At 35.9% G+C, this 17,321-nt stretch overlaps 1 protein-coding gene across 4 annotated transcripts; it reads left to right on the plus strand.

Annotated features, from left to right (window-relative positions):
- Window positions 1-1,312: 1,312 nt before the first annotated feature.
- pde9ab (phosphodiesterase 9ab) lies at window positions 1,313-15,910 on the plus strand. Of its 4 annotated transcripts, XM_079607128.1 has the most exons (20): window positions 1,313-1,412; window positions 1,572-1,717; window positions 3,487-3,557; window positions 6,859-6,936; window positions 7,070-7,113; window positions 7,260-7,314; window positions 7,409-7,479; window positions 7,588-7,675; window positions 7,782-7,863; window positions 7,973-8,047; window positions 9,261-9,347; window positions 9,428-9,532; window positions 9,624-9,706; window positions 11,095-11,251; window positions 12,428-12,541; window positions 12,625-12,729; window positions 14,611-14,739; window positions 14,825-14,920; window positions 15,014-15,083; window positions 15,384-15,910. In XM_079607128.1, the coding sequence occupies exons 2-19, from the start codon at window positions 1,649-1,651 to the stop codon at window positions 15,062-15,064; spliced, it is 1,560 nt and encodes a 519-aa protein (XP_079463254.1). In that variant the 5' UTR covers window positions 1,313-1,412; window positions 1,572-1,648; the 3' UTR covers window positions 15,065-15,083; window positions 15,384-15,910. The 4 variants fall into 4 exon arrangements, with proteins under 4 accessions (XP_079463254.1, XP_079463253.1, XP_079463256.1 ...); XM_079607127.1 differs by lacking the exon at window positions 1,313-1,412 and having other exon boundaries at window positions 1,581-1,717; window positions 7,588-7,690; window positions 15,384-15,513; XM_079607129.1 differs by lacking the exons at window positions 1,313-1,412; window positions 1,572-1,717; window positions 3,487-3,557 and adding an exon at window positions 4,360-4,477 and having other exon boundaries at window positions 7,588-7,690; window positions 15,384-15,513.
- The last annotated feature ends 1,411 nt before the right edge of the window (window positions 15,911-17,321 follow it).

Raw genomic sequence — 17,321 nt, forward strand, 5'->3', positions numbered from 1 at the left:
TTGCCCTTACCTCACTTTTATGAAAATGAACCTTTTTTTGTTGTTAAATCTACACTACCATTCATTTGCGTAAGTTTTTAGCACTAGTAAGACCTCCGTACTACTTCCGGATAACTAAAGTGCATTAAGTACAAAATTAGTTGTTACAATTTAGCAGACTTTAAGTAGCCTACACCAGCTTAGTACTAAAAGTGCAATTGCGGGGCATTTATATAGGCTAGGCTACATGTTACCCTGGCCTGGACCACTTTACCATGGGTACATTTTCTGAAATTGAGATTTAAACATCACACGAAAGCTGAATAAATAAGCTTTCCATTGATGTGTGGTTTGTTAGGATAGTATTTGGCCGAGATACAACTATTTGAAAATCTGGAATCTGAGGGTGCAAATTGATAATTTTGACCCACAACAAATGTTGTTGGCTATTGCCACAAATATACCCGTGCTGCTTGTGACTGGTTTTGTGGTCCAGGGTCACATAAATGTATTAGTATACTTATAGAAATAATACATTTCAAAAACATTTTACTATATTTATTTTTCATACCGGGCAAACCCTATCCTAACCCTGACCATATGCAAGTGCATGCATTTAATTAATATTCCTATAAGTACTTAAATGTACAATTACACTGAAACAAGGACATCCTAAAATAAAGTGTAACGAAACCTTATAGTTTCTGACGTACACAGCCCTTGTGATAACTTGCCCGGGTATGGTTCCCTGTATGGTTCTCATGCCAATTTAAAAAACATTTTTAATTGATTAAGCAGTTGAACATTAGGTTCCACTTTATATTAGGTGTCTTTAGTTACTATGTACTTACAACATTTCATTTTTATTTTATTTTTTTACGGTTAGTTATTGATTAAACCTTTATTTAACCAGGAAAAAAAGACTCACTGAGATTTAAAATCTCTTTTACGGGAGTGTCCTGGCCAAGATAGGCAGCTGAGGTAGACATTTTTTACATCGAAGTTACCACACATAAACATAAACAAACATCATTAGTTATGTACATCTACTTATGTTGTATTGTAAAACACTTTTGCTGCTATTGAGGTAAGATTAGGGACAGGTTTGGTGGTATGGTTAGGTTTGTTAGTTAAAGACACTTACAGTAATGTAAAGTGGGACTGAAAATTGTGTATATTAAAAAACATCACAAGCGTTCTTTATTTGAGTATGTTTGGGTAGATATTGCATGTGTCGTGAAAAGTAGCAGTGTTGTAATGGTTACGTGTATCGCCTCCAAGCAGTAGATGGCATGGTGTAGCCTACATAGGCAGCTCAGAGCTGTAACAGTTCCTTGGCAACGCTGGAGAGCAGGGGAGTGAGTGATAGTCTACTTAAAGAGCAGAGCTGACTCTGAGTGAGCGGCTGCAGGAAACGGATGGCACATGTTGAGGTAGGGCAACAGCTTGTATTTATGTGCTGTCAAATATTCTGCAAATGCCTGTTTTAGTGCCATGGATCCACTTTATATTCCATGAAATCAGATGGGGCATGTAACGTGTGAATTAAGAGAACGCTGAGTTGATTTTAATGTTCAAATTTTGTTTTGAAGTGTTTTTTTCTGGCTCAGAGAAGGAGGTAACTGTAGATTGTGTATCTGTTGCTAAACCATCATCGCCATCAGAGGTCATGGGGTCGAGTTCCTCATCTTATGCCCCTAAAACTGTTTATCTGGATGTGGATGGAAAGGTGCAAAGGGTGAGTCTCAAGACTTTCAACAGAAAGGAAAATGAGATGCATTAATTGCGAATGCAATTGCTAATTTTATGGACAAATATTTGTGAAGTCAAAAAGTATTTGGAGGCACACATAAAAATGTGTGAATGTCATTGTATTAGATAAGCCAGTAACACTTTGCAATAAGGTTTCATTTGATAACGTTCGATAATGCTAAACAATACTTTTGCAGTATTTATTAATATTAGTTAATGTTAATGCATTAACATTAGTTAATGCACTGTGAAAAAACGTGAACAAACAATTGTATCTAACATTAAAAAAAAGATGCTTTTAAATATATTTCCCAAAGTGGTAACACTTTATAATAAGTATACAGCAATAAAGGATTACAAATCATTTGCAAACTATTAGTTTATAGGTAGTTCAATATATTGTAGTCTACATTGTGTCACGACATGCACACACAGGGAATTAGAGATCCAAACGCAATGATATTTATTGGGTAATCCGTACTCACGATCAGTCCAGGCAGGGGTCAAATACCATGTAAGCAATCCAAACATAAAAATAAACAAACGACAGGGAAACACGCTCAAAGGCTCACAACGGAAGTGTGGGGACAATATACAAGAACTCCGTGACAAACACTGAAACAGCCAGGGTATATATACACAAGTGCAAACAAGGTGACGAGAGACAGCTGAAGGAAATGAACAATCAGTGACAGACAGGATTATGGGAAGTGTAGTGAAAATGCCTAGACACCGTGAAAACTGAGACCTCTAATGTTAAACCCAGGGAACCACCAGACACTGTGACACATTGTTAGTATATAAACTATATACAAACAGTGAGTTCTTCATTCATTGTCACTGTAATTAACCAAATTATTGCTCGTATGTAAAGAGTTATGCTTAGTTAGCAACTTATTAACTGTAAATAGTTATGTAAATAGTAACTGTAAATAGTTACCCGTAAATACCGGTATATTTGTGGCAATAGCCAACAATGCATTATATGGGTCAAAATTATTGATTTTTCTTTTATGCCAAAAATCATTAGGATATTAAGTAAAGATCATGTTCCATGAAGATATTTTGTAAATTTCCTACCGTAAATATATAAAACATTTATGTTGGTGAGTGAATGCAGCACAATCGCCAACATAAATGGACAAATTTAAAGGCGATTTTCTCATTGTTTAGATTTTTTTTGCACCCTCAGATTCCAGATTTTCAAATAGTTGTATCTCAGTCAAATACTGTCCTATATCCTAACAAACCATACATCAATGGAAAGCTTATTTATTCAGCTTTCGTGATATGTATAAATCTCAATTTCAGAAAATTGTGGTCCATGCTCACATATTTTAAATTGTAAATTTTAAATGATTGCTCTGCCGGCAGAGCTTTTCAGCATCATTACTCCAGTCTTCGTGTCACATGATCCTTCAGAAAATCATTCTAATGTGCTGATTTGCTCAAGAACCATTTTTTATTATTATCAATGTTGAAATAGAAATCTTCTGACATTTTAAATGTCTTTTACTGTCACTTTTGATTAATTTAATTAACCTTTAATGACTAAACCTGCTCATGTTAAAAATATTGAGGGTCACTGTGGGTGACAGGTGCCTTTGACACAGAGGCACATGTCATGTGACAACTACAGTATCATCACCTCACAGCTAACATGACTGATGGGCTTAGTAACTTACTTGCAAATTATGTTCTTTGATTTTTGTTGATTTCTACTCTTTCCTTAATATGATCTCTTATTTTTTTTAGGTGATTTTCAGTCGACACTGTAGTCCATGTGACATTAAGGAGCTTCTTTGTTCATCATCCAATATTGCCAGGTCAGTATCATTGTGCAAAAAGTGATTTTCTGACTGTATTTTTGTCTTGTTTTCCAGAACAAATATCGAAAAACATTCTTAAATCAAGATACTTTTGCTTGAGAAGCTAAATGACTTTAGATATTACGTCTTGTTTACTGAAAAATGTATCAAAACGAGTTTGTGCTTAAAGCTACAATATGTAATTTTTTTCGCCGCTAGAGGTCGCTAACCTCTTACAATAACAAAGGCGTAGGTTTATGACGCAGTGACGAGCTGAATGATGGGACTTGCTGTCAAGCTGATGTTAATGGATGAGTGAAAACATTCATGTTTTTTAACATTACAGTGGTATAAAGCAGGTCGTGATTGCTAAAATAGACAGATATCACACGCGAGTCCCGCGGATATAAAGGAAAAAGGAAATTTAATTCTACCAACTACCCGCAAGTGCTGAATTGCTAACGTTACTCGCACAGGTCCGTTTATTTGACGAATTAAACTTGTGAGGTAACGCAGCGCTGTTTCACTTGGTCTACACTATCCCACTAAACAGCATTTCAGTGTGTTGAAAGTTGTGTTATTCTATGTGTTAGTTTGTTTGCTATATGAAACTAGCAGCTTACTAGTAAGCTAGATCAACATTAGAATAACATACAGATCATATTCTAACATTTCATCATGTTGAGCTATATAACATTGATTTGTTTTATGTACATTTGCTCACCTGTCTAATAAAGAATGTTCAAGAGCGGTGTCCCTGTCAAGTTGTGACTCGTGAAGCTCTGTCAAGTCCAAGTTTGTCACGGACGTGGAGCTCTTGGCATCTCGAAAACGGTTGTCCACGTCTGTCGCCATGGTTACGTCATGGCTATGGCAGTACGAGCGGAAACCGAGGATAGCGTGGATATTGCGTCATTGACAGGCGACATTTTTTTCCGGTATGGGCCATCAGGGTGGGAAATTAGCACCCGCCACCCGCCGAGGGCGGGTACTTTTTCAAAGTGGCGGGTCACTTTGCCGTGTATACCAGCCACAGTGGCGGGTGGATTATAATAATGCTGCGTTCGCACCAAAAGCGAATACAGTTCGCAAAAATTCGCATCCACCGAGGGACCAGGACAGGACCACCAGACGCGCATAAACGCGTCTTTACATTGACTTAACATTGAATGTATTAATTAAGTAGTAACCAATAAACACATGCTGCGAGTGATTTCATTGTACGGATTGGACAGCCTTTGTCAAAGAATGCGGTTGCTAAGTAACAATAATACACTTTTGTCGAGTAACTCTTTTGATTGGTTTTCAGCGCTGTGTCACGGCGCTGAAGAGACCGTTATACTGTATAACTTATACACATAGCTAAGCTGAGAATAAAAATAAAATAAAAAGTGTATATATAGCTGAGCTGAGCTGGTGCAGAAGAAAGGGAAATAATTTTTAACCATGCGCGCGCGCGCTCTCTACACTGCTGAAGCGCGGATTATCTGAAAACACAGACAAGCTGGAGTTCAGCGATCTTTATTTGAGATTTTATACTTAAATTAAAGTGTCATTCAGTCGGTCTGTGTTCTGTCGCGAGCCGCTTGCGCTGTTTGTGCGACTAAATCTGCGATCAAAATGCAGGCTGATATCCAGCAGTGTTTTTAATGTTGATCATATATGAGCAAGAATGCAATGTTTCCCGAATATCCACACGATTTCAAATGTGACATTGATTTTATACAACAGTAAAAAAAAAGGGTAACATTTAAGTGATGTACTGCATTTAAAACAGTAGTCAGGCTTATTGCTCTATTTTGCAACGAAATCTGTGGCTTTGAACGAATCGTGAGATTCAATGAATGAATGACTCGATGACCGCCACCTACTGGCTATTTTAATATAATATTTTTATTAATATTAAAAACGTTTTTTAACATTGCATATTTATTGAACATTGTTTTATTTAAAGCATTATTTATTTTTAAAAGGTATTATAAAGGTTAAAAATTAAATGAAAAAATGTATTAAAGGGGGCGAATATTGTCCCTTAATGGAAAAGGTGTGACTGCAGTCTAAGTGGAAGAGAGGGGGTACCAGGGGGTACGGCACTCAAAAACATTGGAGAACCACGGAACTTAGGAAAAGGGATATGTAGAATTGCACAAGTGCTTCTGCTAAAGAGTGCAATGTAAATAATTTATCATCATAAGCTTAATTGAATGGCCTAGAGAGAATAATTATGACATTTTCTGTCTAAAGACTACATATAAAATAGCTACCTAAAGTAACTGCAGTTTACTAAAAGTAATGACTAAAAGTTTGCATTCATAAGCATTTTCGTCTGAAGATGAAGACTAAGACTGAATCAAAAATGGTTGCCAAAATGAACACTGGCCTACACACACCAAGCGCACTACAACACTGTTGCATATGTATTAAATATGACTGATCATTTAAATAAAATGTTTTATTTAATTCAAGTAGCCTATACATAGTAGCCTACATAATTATTTTCCAGGGTTTAAAATGTATACAGATTTGACATTTTCCCCTCATACTTATGTTGGAATGGGTACGAAGTTGGCTTTGAATTTCATTTGAAATGGTATTAAAAAGGTCTTAAAAAGCCTTGAATTTAAGCTGGAGGATCCTGGGGGTACCCTGAAATAAATAAATAAACGTATTGAAGCAATTTCTTTCTTGCAATTTGAATTCCGGAAAAAGTGGCTGGTAAAAAATATAAGTGGCTGGTAAAATTGGGCATCCACCAGCCACTGTGGCTGGTGGACAAAAAAGTTAATTTCCCACCCTGTGGGCCATTATTTAAAATTGGAATTTCTCTGAAATAAAAAATCTTTGGAGACTTTTGGGATATTGTAAGTACACAACTGCAGAAAATATATCACGCTGTGTGATTTTTGGATATTTTATTACACAATTCTTACATATTGTACCTTTAACCCTCATGTTGTGTTTAGACCCAGAGAGGATTTTCTTTTTCCTCAAAATGTTAGTTAATGTTATCGCATTGGACTAAAACTTACTGACTTTGCTCACACAGGGTATTACTACTTCCCCAAAAAATTGGGATAATTTTTGTACTTTTTTGGGACTTTTTTTTTTCAACTTGTTCAAAAATGACCAGTATACAAAAATATCTTGTTATGCTATATTATCACCAAATATTGGATTTAATCTGTTAGTTTCTAGACATTTTTAATAGGAAACAAGACAAAAATACAAAGCAAGCATACTTCTTTCTTTCTTTTCAAACGTTTAGTGCTGATTATTGTCCCAAAAGTGAGTGGAATATGTTGTGCTCATGTCTCTTCAGAAACACAGCTATACTTCTGATTGACTCAGAAGGAGCATTGATATCTATTGACCCTACCATGCCTGCAAACACTCCAAAGTAAGAATTCAAAATTGGGATAATGGTGACAACTTAAACAAAGACTATAAATTATACATGACAATTACTTGTTGTTATAATTAACCAATAACTCAGAAGCAATTTGTGTTTTACTTTCTTTCTTTGTTTCAAGCAACTTATATAAGGTTATGCCCCATTCCACAAACCAAGGAGGAGGTTGGAAAACGTTTTACTCTTGAAATTTTACATAATTAGTCAAAGGCAATTGCTATACATCATGTGTCAAGTACAAATAGATTAGAAATGAGGCAACCGACAGTAGTATACACTATAAGTAAACAACTTTGTATTCCCTTTAAAAGAGAAGGAAGACATGTTCCAGAACGTCCTGTCACAAGTGGCTGAGCAGTTCAGCAGGTGAGACGTCATATTCTGTCAAACTGTAAAGCGAATGCTATGATGACTCAAATCAGTGTGTGCAATTACATTACCTGTGCGCTGTTTTTTTCAGGGCTTTCAGGATCAATGAGCTGAAGACTGAAGTGACCAACAGGCTGGCCGTGCTGGAGAAGAAAGTGGAACGTGAGTGATTCTCTGCGGTCTAATGCAATCTCTGTGTTGTTTATCTGGATGTGGATGGAAAGGTCTCTAACCTGATGTTGCGAACGAATTCTCTTTGTATTGTTACAGTGGAGGGACTGAAAGTGGTGGAAATTGAGAAGTGTAAGAACGATCTAAAGAAATTAAGAGATGAAATGACCTCTAGAGGAGGAGTAAGGTATGAACATACCTTGTATGTTTTTTTATTAAATTTTTTACAGTAATTTCATTAGGAATCTCTACGCCTTTGTTTTTTTATTTGTTTGTTTATCTCTTGCAACCAGAGTGAACTGCAATTGCAAATACAACTTTACTGATGATGGGAAGAAACTCTCTCCCAGACGAGATGTCCCAAGCTACCCAAAGGTAAAAATAGACTAAATAAATACCATTTGTATTTTTGCATACATAGTCCAACCATGTAAAATCATTGTAATAATGTTGTGTTTTGTCACTCTGTTTTGTGTTTGTGCAGTACACACTTTCTCAGGAAACCATAGAGGCTCTGAAAAAGCCCACCTTTGATGTATGGCATTGGGAACACAATGAGGTCTGTATTTTTTTTATTTGTATTTTTTTTTTTTAAGATACCTTGAAACATGCATTGTTTAGATATTTGTACAAGTTTTTTTTCTTAAATTCTGTTTTATTACTCTTTCACGGCTCAGAAAACTTAGTTGTGTTTCATTAAAGTAACAGTTTTTCATTTTTTTTAAGTCAAACTGAATAGGACAAATGTACCGTCTGGCTGAAGTAAAACGCATGACGCAAGAGAGACAAACCTAACCCAATACTTGAATATATAATTACAAATTATAAAGTGTAACCACATACTTTAATGTAATTTCAATTGAAAATGATTTAAATATACATTAAAGTAAAACTTTTTATTTAGCATTATGACAAAGTGTACTTAATTGTGTTACTAAAATATTTTGTGAAAGTGCTCTTTTTAAGTGCGCTTTTATTTAATTAATATTTTCTGCAATTACAGTTTAAGATTTAAAGGACACTACAAGTGCACATGCAATCACAAGGGTGCTTTCTAGTAAAAACAACTGAGATATAAATTAGATTTTATTTAGTAATTTGTAAATGTCTGTAATAAAAATTAAGTTTGTGGTTATCAGCATTAGTTGTTATATCAGACCAACACGATCTCATGAAAGTTCGTATCTATACCACGAATGTTATTTCTCGTACCATTTAAATGGCAAAAAAATTTTTTGCATGCATATGCTACGCACTGAAAACCCTTGGGTACGATTAGGGGTGGGGAGTGCGTGCATATTACACGTCATAAAGTGCGTATCATATGCACGCGAAAACTGCGTATCATATACAAGCAAAAACTATTTTTGGCGTATAAATGGCACGAGAAATAACATTTGTCGTATAGATACGCACTTTCATGAGATCGGCTGATCAGACATAGGCCTACCAACGCTATCTCATGAGCAATTCGTACAAATATGAATTCGTATGACCTCACTCGTACGAATTTGTATGATTTGTCTAAACCCCAGTGATGGGTAGGTTTAGGGGCAGGGTCAGGGATACGTCATTCGTACGTATTCATGCGAATTGGGCAAATTGGAAAGTATGTACGATTTAGCAAAAATCTTACAAATTTGTACGAGTGAGGTTGTATGAATTTGTACGAATTAGCCACCTCGTAAAATACGTACGAATTGCCGTGAGATCGGGTTGGGCCTACAGGTCACATGGAGTGATGTGTTTGTTTGTAATTTGGCTGTTTACAGATGCTTAGCTGTCTGGAGTATATGTATCATGACCTTGGGCTGGTTAAGGAATTTAACATGAACCCCATAACTCTCAAAAGATGGCTGGTAAGATGAGCTTTCAGTGACCTGCCTATTAACTGAAGTAGGCCTCAAAACTCACCTGCTGTGTCTCTGCCCAATCAAAGCTGGCAATTCAAGAAAACTACCGCGACAACCCTTTCCACAACTTCCGTCACTGCTTTTGTGTGAGCCAGATGATGTATGGAATGATCCATCTGTGTAACCTTAAGGTGAGGTCATGGTGACACATGGATCTGTCCTATAGAGACAGTGCTTGTGTGTGTTTGTCAGATACACATGCTACTTGTTTTTGTTCCCTAGGAGAGGCTGACTATGACAGACATGTGTATTTTGGTGACTGCAGCAGTGTGTCATGATCTGGACCACCCGGGATACAACAACACGTATGTCACTGACATATCACCCTCTCAGAGAACAATACCACTGACAACACTGTTCTGTGTATTTTGCCAACTGAAAAAAAAAAGTTTTTGATTTTAGTAAACTCAACTTAATTGATCAATTGATTTGGCCAATGTATGTAAGTTAAAAAAGCCCATGCAAAAAAATACATTCATACATACAGTGCTGGGAAGTAACTGATTACATGTAATCTGGATTACGTAATCAGATTCCAAAAATCAAGTACTTGTAATTATATTATATTTTAAAATACTCAGACTACAGTTACTTTCTTACTGATTACATTATTACATGTTATTCTCACAATGGCAGTAAATTATTCATTGATTATCCTACTTCAGCCACTAGTCATGTGCTTATCACTGAAATCTAAGACAGCTTTTGATCATTTCAAATGAGAAATTGTTTCAGTTCAAAGTGTTTTCTCAACATTTAAACATTGCATATCTAATCAGCTCTTGACAAACACAGTAATTATTATTTGAATTATCCTTCAGTGAGTCATTTAACCATGCATTACTGTCTTTGAAAAGGCTTTTTACAATTTACATGCAATGCAGGGATTCCCCAAAAAATTTGTCAGCTGAAACTTTTTGACATAAAATCTCACGGGGTACTTGAAGTATATATATATACAGTATTAAGTTAATAAGTTAGGTCAGTAATGAAATTAAGTCAATAATAATATAAATAAATAATAAAATTAAGTTCACAGCTCTCTGATGTCGGTTAATGGTCACATGACATGCAGGTAAACAAATAAAATATATTTTACTTTAGTAAGTAAATGTATGATTTACTTAATAGCTTTTCATTAAACTCACAAACCCCCTTCAGTTCCATCATGAAACCCAGGCGTAGCCTAATGTAATATTTCAAAAGTAGTCAGATTATATTGCCTTAAATTTAATGTGATTACATTACTGACTAAAAGAAAATTAATGTAATTTGGAATCAGTAACTGACTACAATTTCTAAGTAATCTACAGCACTGCATATATATATATATATATATATATAGTTAAGATTTTTACAGTGTAATGTGAACATTACTTTTGAATATTCTCTGAATTTTTTTAAATAAGTAGCTTTTTAAAAAAACTTAGGCAAACCTCCAAACTAAACATTTCAGGTAAAAAGGTTCCATGAAAAATATATAAATAATGTTTTTGAATAAACATTTTGAGAACATTATTAAAGACCAGATAACTTTGAAGTTACTGGAAGTATGTTTGTTTATACTGTAACTTCAAGAGCGCCTTGCCACAAAGTCAGCGAAAGTTGTGAGAACATTACCTGTCAGTGTTTATTTCTTTTTTTATACAGTAGGAAGTGATACAAGTTTTGTCCTCTATGGTCCTGTAATCAGGTATCAGATTAATGCTCGCACGGAGCTGGCTGTGCGCTATAATGACATCTCTCCACTGGAGAACCATCATTGTGCTGTGGCCTTCCAGATCCTCTCCATGCCCGAGTGCAACATATTCGCCAATATAGAGCCTGACTCCTTCAAACAGTTACGACAGGTACCTCTGATCCCACACACACATCCACATCATGTTGCAGGTGCAGTTTATATCCAGAGGAACAATGTGTTGCTCAAAGCTTCATGAAGCCAGTTACGCCACTATTCAAAAGTTTAGTATAATTTTCGGTTACACTTTATTTCATTGGTCCACTTTAGACGTTCTACTAACTAGAAGTAACTTTGTAACTACATGTCAACTAACTCTCATTCGTATTAGTAGACCATAGCAGACTGTTCTGTTAGAGTTAGGTATTTGGGTTCAGGTTAGTAGAGTAAGTTGACATGTAGTTGCAATCACTTATAGTCAGTCAAATGTCTGTTGGGGCACCATTGAGATAAAGTGTTAACAGATTTTTTTATGTTTTTGAAGGATGCTCACCAAGGCTGCATTTATTTGATAAAAAATATAGAAAATAGTAATTCTGTGAAATATTAACAGTGTCCAATTCAATATTTTTGTTAATGTAATTTATTCCTGTGATGGCTAAGCTGAATTTTCAGCATCATTACTCCAGTCTTCAGAAATTATTATAATATGCTGATTTCTTATTATTATTCTTAAAAGTTCAAACAAGCAGCATTTATTTGAAATAGAATTTTTCTAGAAACAAAGTAAAAATATTTACTGTCACTTTTAATCAGTTAAATGCATCCTTACTGAACAAAAGTATTCTGCGAGCAGCGATTATCGGGGTTCAAGTACGTTAAGGCCTTTAAGCACATGCGTAAAACGGTATTATGTTTTATTTAGCAAAAAGTAGGAAATATCTTACTGACCCCAAACTATATCAACTTCGTTTTCAACACTTCTTCTAAAATTGGAAGTGGGACATAACAAATGGGACATTTGCTGACAGTCTTTGTATAGCATATTAAATTCACAGTACAGCACTTTTAAATCAATCTGTGGAAATTTGCTTCTGTGCATTGTACAATCTTTAAAATAAAGCTTCTTCATTGCATCAGTAGTTCCATAAAGAACCTTTAACATCCATGAAACCTTTCCATTGCAACCTTTCCAAGGTTCTTAAGATTATTAAAATGTTCTTCACATGCTCTATACAAAATGGATATTTTGGAACCAGCTTTTGGAACATATAGTAATTTATAGTTTATACCAAATTCTACTGACCATTTTATACAATCCTGGATGTATTTTTTGTGTCTGCTGTAGGCGATCATTACTCTTATTCTGGCGACGGATATGGCCAGGCATGGAGAGATACTGGACTCCTTCAAACAGAAATTGGACAACTTTGACTTTTCAAATGAGGAGCATGTTAAATGCGTATGTGTTTCTTGCTATTATGATTTAAATAGCTTTCTAAGTACTTGGCTCTATACTGTATGCTCAATTCTGTGTCTTTCCAGCTGAAGATGGTCTTGATCAAGTGTTGTGACATCTCCAACGAGGTCAGACCCACTGAGGTGGCAGAGCCGTGGCTGGACTGTCTCCTGGAGGAGTACTTCATGCAGGTCTCTCTTTAATACGAGCCGTTTCATGCAAGTGCTTTAAAAATGAATGTGGTCAAAAGCTTAAAGGATTTGTTCACCTCAAAATGAAAATTTCCTAATAATTTACTCATCCCAATGCCATCCAAGATATCCATGTCTTTCTTTCCTCAGTGGAAGAGAAATCAAGTTTTTTGAGGAAAACATTTCTGGATTTTTCTTCGAAAAATGGACTTCAATTGCAACCAACGTTTTGAAGTCCATATCAATGCAGTTTCAAAGGTCTTTGAAGTGCTTCAACGGGCTGTGCACGATCGCAGCTGAGGAAGAGGGTATAATCTAGCGAAACGATAGGTCATTTTCAAAAAAATAATATATTATATATTTTTTAACAATTGTTCGGGTTGTGCTTATCTGCAATGCGCCGGGAGGAAGGTCACGCTCGATGTCGCCGGTGCCGGCGTTGAAGTCAAGAGGGTAATCCATCAGCCGGAAACTGAAGCTTCCCCGGGGGCCTCCATTGTAGCAGAACATCACCTGCTGTTGGCATTCCATTGACTCCCATTAATTTTGGCATCACTTTGACAGCAAATAACTTTACATCTGAGGCGTTTAAAGACTCCATTTGTCCATTATTTATTTCTAAAGAAACACGACAATGTATAAAAGGCTCCATTACCTTGCCGTTTTTGTAAAAATAGGCTAACGATTGCGTCATAACCACTCGACTCTCTGTCGCACAGTCGAGAAATTACCGTATAGACCGGCGGAGAAGCTCGCAAGCAATCGGGGGGACGTGGAGGCATAAAGTCCGATAAAGTCAAAGGAGAAGCCCATAGAGAGAGATAAAGTTGATCCTGCTGCTAGCTCATGGACAGCTAATACTCACGCTCTCCGTCTCTGCGAGATTCGGAAGGGAATGATTCAGATTTCTCTCGGCACAGCTAGAAGACTGACAGCTGTCAGACAGATTGCTCACGTCACATATACCTCGTCAAGCTCAGTTTGAGCCTGCGCAGTTTGCCCAACCATCAGGAAGTGAGTGCTTCTAATTAGCTTCACTTTTCTCCGTTGAAACCTATGGGGTCGCTGTGTCCATCTTATATACTGTCTATGGTTGAAGTGGGGCGGTACTTCCGCCGGTGCCGGCGACATCGAGCGTGACCTTTCAACGTGATGACGTAGTTCCTGGTGCGTTGCAGATCAGCTCAATCCGAACAATTGTAGTTAAATGAAAAAGTATACAACATTTTTTTTCTAGAAATGTTTTCCTCAAAAAACTTAATTTCTCTTCCACTGAGGAAAGAAAGACATGGATATATTGGATGGCATTGGGGTGAGTAAATGATTAGGAAATTTTCATTTTGAGGTGAACTAATCCTTTAAGGTTTTTTTTTTTTTTTAATGAATACTTTTATCAAGGATTTTATGATAACTAAAACTAAAACCATAAAAAACTTGTTCATTAATTGAAATAAAATAAACAATAACTGAAATAAAATAAAATAAAACAAGCTTTGTTAAAATCAGCATATTAGAGTTTTCTGGAGGATCATGTGACACTGAAGACTGGAATAAGGATGCTGAAAATTCTGTTTTGCAATCACAGGAATACATTACATTTTTAAATATATTAAAATAGAAAATAGTTATTTTAAATTGTAATAATATTTCACAATATTACTGTTCTTACTTTTTGATCAAATAAATGCAGCCTTGGTGAGAATAAGAGACTTCCCTTTAAAAACATAAAAAAATCTTACAGACCCCAAACATTTTTTATATATAATTAAAATATTTTTTTACATACAACATTCTGACTATTTCCTATTTATTTTTGCAGATTTTGATTTTATCAGACTTTCTGGGCCTCATTATAGTTTGCTTTTTGGTCTGTTTTGGCAGAGTGACAGAGAAAAGTCAGAAGGTCTTCCTGTGGCTCCGTTTATGGATCGTGAAAAAGTCACCAAACCAACGGCACAAATTGGCTTCATTAAATTCGTCCTCATCCCAATGTTTGAGACTGTCATGAAGGTTTGCACAGCCATTATACCCACTGACATTTGAACTGGAACTTTGAACTGAAATGATATAACATGGAGATTGTGTCCTTGTTCAGCTCTTTCCACAGATTGAGGAGATCATGGTTCAGCCTTTGAGAGACTCCCGGGATCACTATGAAGAGCTCAAGCAGATAGATGATGCCATGTCGGAGGTAACAAGAGATGTAGAGGAAGTCCTAAAGCTTTATAAACAGCCTTCAGAAAGCAAATCAGATTAACTATTATTTTGCCTTTGCATGACGCAGACACAGAAGAAGAAAACAGAGAGCATGTCTTTGGGTGGAAAGAAGAAATAGGCAATCTGCTTCTTTAATGGTATGCAGGATGAACTTTCGATTTCGTAATTTATTAAAATAGAAAATGATCTTTCTTACATCAGATTCCTGACCTGCTTTTGCATAAGTTCATTGGATAGTAACTCAAAAATGAAAATACTGTCACTTACACATTTACCCTCATGGTGTCCCAAACCTGTATAATTTTGTTTTTATCTTGAACACACACAAAAAAAGATAATCTGAAAAGTGTTTCAACTGTTTTTGTCCATATACTGAAATAGACTGTTTGCTAAAAAAACGCGACTTTTTGACTTACTATCCCATTCTCTTCCTCTAGTGATCTCAGGCTGATCCAGCTCCCAGTTTCCTGAAACTGAGGGTTTGACCTGTTTGGGCTCTCCAAGCGCCCTATTTCTGAAGGAAAGTGTTGGACCCCCTTCTCTGTATTGGGACATCAAGAATGTCCAGAAAAGGCAGTCGCCTGTAGTAGTGAGGGAGTCAAAATGACTGATTCTGTTGATTTTGGTGGTCTAATTATTCTTCACAGATATGTTTGTACTATTTAAAACGCAGTGCTTGACCCTCAAATATTGATGTATTGTCACAGGCTAGACGAAAAAAAATCCCTTGAAGAAGGTGCTGTCAAGATCTGTAACTTGAAGATGCTTGATCAGATAATGGCATTATATGAAAACACAAATTGATTTGTACTTTAGTACATATTGTTTTTAATTCTGGCACTGAGTGAATTTTGCAGGAACTGATTTCACCAAAGCCATTATACCTCAGGAAAATTAAGCATTGTTCCAACAGAATGAACAAAAAACTTTTCAAATCAATAAAATATAGGCTACATTAATCTTGAAATTCGTCTAAATTGGTGTTGTGTTTTATTTTATGATGGGAATTCACTCACAAATTAGAAAAAAATTCTAGATTAGCCTCTTTAAAAAAGTGAGGCATGTTTCAAGGCTTTACTAAGGCGATGTGTCTGAGACGCCTGTTTAAAGACAGGTGTGTTTGAGGGCTGCAGGTGCACGAGACACGTCTGTTGCTCTCATTGGATCTGGATGTAACAGTTATTACACAGCTAGAGTCATTCTCAGGTTTCCAGCTTTACTTAAAGTCCCCCTGTATTCAATATAAACGTATCCCTCATTTCAAATGTAAAACTCATCTTTGATCACCAAAATGTCCTGTGAAAAGTGGACAAATCATAAAATAGATTGAATATAACTCTACACCCTTGCTTCATTTAATATACGTGGATACATGGATATGCTAATTAGCGTGGTTGGTTACAAGGTTGTTTGTGACATCAGAAACACCAGCAATTTCAAAAGTGTTTTTGAGACTGTCTTTAGATCACTGCAGTTTTAAAGAGAAAATACTCAGTAATGGTGTTGACTTATGAATTTGCACATGGTTTGTCTTGAAGCACATTAAAAACACCATAGACATAAACAACATTAAAAACTTGATTTTCAACACTTTCCAATGCTTCTGTTATTGCCCAGAGGAAGCAATACTTGTCACATACTGTACTCATGATGATGTTTCCTATATTGCCTTGAAAAACAAACAAGAAAAGCAATTAAATATATAAAACAAAGTTGTCAAAGTTGATGAGACCTGATTATACAAAAGGTTTTTTTAGACCTTAGATTTTAGGAAAACAATTATCTTCATAGTTAGAAAACCATCAGAAATATCAGTACCACTTTAAGTGTCTTTGACTACATGTACTAAGATTTTTAAATAATCAATTGATACAGTGCACTTATCGTGTACTTACATGTTTTACATTTTAGTTGTATTTAAAAATGCCTGCATGTAATTACAACTATAATTCATTTCTTTATTTACACCTATAATTACACTGTTACCTAACCTGTTACCTAAACCAAACCATATCCCTAACCGTACCCGTATCTCAGCTCAATAGGATTTTTATTATTTGAATAGATAGCATTTGAATTGGATAAACTGAAGAATTACATTCTTCACTGAGTGATTCATACCTTTAGTTTCAGGCCACTAGTCTACATCCCCTGCCAGCAGGTAAGGTCTCTGCTCTGAGGGGAACCTCATTTCGAATGACTCCAGAGAGTCTGGAGATTCACAAATTCATGCGGCTGTAGTGAGGGAGGGTAAATATCTCCCTAAACCTCACAGTCAGTCTACAGGGGTCACAGGTCATAAGTGGCTCAGTGGGAGCACTTTAAAAAGCCAGGAGTTGATGCTACATAAAAGTTGGCTTTCTGGACCCCAAAAA

The sequence above is a fragment of the Phoxinus phoxinus genome (assembly GCF_949152265.1).
Source record: "Phoxinus phoxinus genome assembly, chromosome: 3".
Classification (NCBI taxonomy): Eukaryota; Metazoa; Chordata; class Actinopteri; order Cypriniformes; family Leuciscidae; genus Phoxinus; species Phoxinus phoxinus.